Here is a 3,666-nt window from a genome sequence, read left to right as displayed (position 1 = left end):
GATACCATAAAGAAATGACCGTTGGATAAGACTTCAAAATTGTCGGCTGATTTTCAAAACCAGACGGACTCCGTACAATATAAAATCTCCAATATGCGAGGTATTGAGCCACATGACAGGAAGTTAAACTGAACTGATTTCACCAAGATGTCAGAGGGAAAATCTCACAAACGTGGGTACAGAGTAAGCAAACATGGTGGATGAGGAATAATTGATGGCGGATCATGACAGCATTTTTAGCTTATGTATTGTAGCTTCGCCTCAGTGTTTCCATCACCTCGCTTCCTGATTGGCTACACATCATATTAACGGGCTGCGTTGTCGTTTCTCCTTGGATCTTCCTGTGTGAACTTGGTGTAGGCATCAGCGTCTCAGTGTCTTGAAACACTTGGATGATGTGTCACAAATGTCTGACTAAAGGTTCTGGCCCCTAACTTCCTGTCAAACCTCCTGGGTTTGACAGGAAGTTAAACCTTCCTGTTTAACTTTATAAATAAAGTGTCTTACGATCAAGACACATTGTATAAATGTCAATAGTCGGAGACATTTGCTAAAATTAGATGTTCACCTTTATAAATTGTCAAAATTGTTTAACTTAAATATCCCTGATATTGTATTAATTCTCCAGGTACATGAAGATCTTTCATCATCTCAGGACTTCCTTCCTGATGACGGCTCAAGCTGCCCGCTTCCTCTCAGGAGCCACCTGGGTTTTCTTCCTGGTTCCAATGCCTGCATACATCATCCTGATGCTGAACACCGACAAAGCTTCTGTTTCTGGTGCCAGGACTTGTGATGTTTTGCAGAGTGAATCAGTCAAAGTATTCTACAAGCTTTTTCATGCTGGTGTTGCCATCATCTTCCTGTCAGTGCTCTCCTCTCTGCTCTTCTGCTACTGCAGCGCCTCCCGCAGGGTTTTGCAGATCCAGCGGAAGCAACTGGGCTCCTTCAACTCCAAGAAGCTTGTGAAGTCTCGCAGGAACATGTTGGTGATAGTCAGTGTGTTCTGTACCTGCTTTCTTCCCTATCACCTGGTTCGACTTCCGTACATCATACTTCGAGGACAGTGTTATGACGTGCTCTATTACCTGAAGGAGGCGACTGTGCTAATATCAGTTTTTAATGTCTGTCTGGATCCTCTGATTTACGTCTTTCTTTGTAAGGAGTTCAGGGCCCAGTTGAACCTGCAGGGCATGTTCTCTACTACAAAAGACAACTCAAGCATCTCGGTCTCAGAGGCTAAAGGTGAAGCGGGGAAATGGGAAACCAACAAATCCAGTAGTGAAAACACAGATTTCCATGAACTGGGATAAAGGGAAATGGATGGATGCCATCGGGATTGTTCTGGTTCTGGAAACCAAAGACAGGTCGTCACCCAAAAAACTAGTTCAAGACACAGAAAGCTGTGAAGTATGAAAGCTCAGGTGTCATGGTATGGAGACTCTTCTTTCACCATGGTGTCTAGTTTGAATGCTTCAATATAAAGAGACCAAGCTACCCTATGCAAAGGGCCAGTCCTTTGCTGGGATATCCGTTTAGAGGTGCCAGAACCAGGTGGACTCCACATCCACCCGCCAAGCAGTTCTCAGAAACTAAAAATTAGTTCAGTTATTGACAGGAAAGTTGATTGATTAGAAAACTTTTCCTTTTATAGCAAATGTTTGAGCTTGTAAAGAAAAAATGCTGCAGGTGAAGTTCCTGGTTGAGTGAAACCAAATATTGGTAAAAATGTTCTTCATCTTTTGATTTGAAACAAGTTAAACTCTGTTTGCATTTGAATGTATGGAAATAAAGCTACTCACTTCTGCAAAGAAGAGTGTTGTGATTGTGAAAACAACTGTGTGGAAATGTGATGAAATTCAGGGCAAACATTCAAATTAGGAATCATTTACTCTCACATGCCAGAGTTTATTAATGCCACTCCACACTGCAAAAACATAAAATACTACCAAGTACTTGTGGTCTAATTTCTAGTGTAAGTATCTTAGTATACTTGAAATGAGGCAAAACTAACTTACAAGTAACTTTTCAGCAAGACAGGAGCTTGTTTTAAGTCAATACTGAAAAGTTACTTGTATGGAACTGATATATTTGCAATAACAATTAGACGATTGGTGATATTTTATATTTTCACTGTGCACTGTGAAAACAGACATATGCTACCAACCACAAAAGTTACAACACCCTGTCTTTTTTTCTAGAGAAGGCCTTCACGGACAGAGACCGCAGAAAGAAACATCTGATCTCTCGGTGGTGAAACATGTTGCAACCATCTTACAGCCTGCAGCTCTCACACCACATGTGTTTGCTGCATTTCTGCTCCATTAGTTTCGACGGGTTTCTGTTACCCAGTCCTTTACTCAGCCTGTCATAATCTGAATCCATACTTAAAACGATTAAAGCCACACGACAGACCGTTAGGTTAATGTTAGCACTCAGCAACAGTTTCATACCGTCTTTATCTTCATATGTAACATGGTGGCTGCAGTTGGAAGTGTTGCCTAGCAACAACAATGTCATGGGTTCGAATCCCAGCCTGATCCTTAGATACTAAATGTTTTATAAAATTTATTTAGACTGAGATTAAAGCATTGTTTAATAACTGGAATCAATTCAGAATGCAGATTTTGTAAAATACCTTGAGGCAACATTTAGCATCGATTAACAGTCTACGACCAGCCTGTTAACTGATCATAGTGCAGCATTTTCCAACCCTGAACCTCAAAGGACTCTGCTCTACATGTTTTAGTTGTTTCCCTGCTTCAGCACACCTGAGTTTAACTGATGGATAATTAGCAACTGTTTACTGAACTGCAGTCGTCTAAATTAAAGCATGTAGAAACGCAGTGCAGTGCGCCTTGAGGACCAGGGTGGGGAGACGCAGCTCTACTTTGTCATTATGTCTTGTTGTGAAAATCCTATTAATCCTGATAACAAATGAGGCAAAATGCTGCCTCAAAGTGCATCCACTTTGGTGTTATGTCCTTCTGCAGAGACAAAGTCAAGGAGCTGCAATCATTGAACGGATTAGGGATTGGTAATCTGGTCCTAGAAAAGCAGCTGATAATTTAAAATGTAAAAAGGCCTTATAAAGCAACCAGGAAGCTTGTAAATAAATTTGATTCTCTTTCCTTTTTTAAGCATGTCATATTGTGGCATTTCTGCCATAAAACAAAGATAAGATGGTTGTTTTTTAAGAAAGAACAGAATAGAAATGATGACGGCAGAATCAGTAAACCCCAATCAGATTATGAGAGTGTTTCCGCTTTCCGCTTTCTGAGGAAGCTGTGACGATTCACAGTAGACAGCAATAAATCGGTGTGAAAACCAGAGAATTGTCTCATTCTGGTAGTTTCTCCAGACTGATATCTTAAACTCTAAGGAGACTTCACACCAACAGAAAAAGCTCTGAAACTGTGGAAGAGGGAGAACAGAAGTAGCTGTAAGTACCTAAAACCCTCCTGTTATGCTGCGGGTCAAACTGACCCCTTTAAAAGTTAATTTTTTTTTAAATAGTTGGAAGTTATTTTTTCCGCATGAAACTTTTTCTATTCGTCTTAATAGGTGTACTCTATGTATAAACTGAAAATGGTTCATTTTACACATTTGCAGCCCCCCACTAGCTCTACATATTACATGGATACTGTTTGGGTCAAAGTGACCCAG

At 40.5% G+C, this 3,666-nt stretch overlaps 2 protein-coding genes across 3 annotated transcripts in view; both read left to right on the top strand.

The window, feature by feature from the left end:
- LOC106951489 (P2Y purinoceptor 14-like) overlaps positions 1-2,055 on the top strand; it is a 9,267-nt gene extending 7,212 nt beyond the window's left edge. For both annotated transcript variants that reach the window (XM_015039063.1, XM_015039062.1), the window contains exon 4: positions 629-2,055. In XM_015039063.1, coding sequence (XP_014894549.1) covers positions 629-1,313 — 685 coding nt within the window. In that variant the 3' untranslated portion in view covers positions 1,314-2,055. The remainder of the gene's footprint in view (positions 1-628) is intronic.
- A 1,181-nt stretch (positions 2,056-3,236) lies between these two features.
- LOC106951481 (P2Y purinoceptor 14-like) overlaps positions 3,237-3,666 on the top strand; it is a 7,568-nt gene continuing 7,138 nt past the window's right edge. The window contains exon 1 of the mRNA XM_015039053.1: positions 3,237-3,442. The gene's annotated coding sequence lies outside the window, so the exon portion shown is untranslated. The remainder of the gene's footprint in view (positions 3,443-3,666) is intronic.

This window comes from Poecilia latipinna, unplaced genomic scaffold (assembly GCF_001443285.1).
Source record: "Poecilia latipinna isolate Pla-1442-1.1 unplaced genomic scaffold, P_latipinna-1.0 Scaffold462, whole genome shotgun sequence".
In the NCBI taxonomy this organism is placed as follows: Eukaryota; Metazoa; Chordata; class Actinopteri; order Cyprinodontiformes; family Poeciliidae; genus Poecilia; species Poecilia latipinna.
The sequence above is the reverse complement of the archived record's forward strand: the minus strand, read 5'-3'. Positions and strand labels throughout refer to the sequence as shown.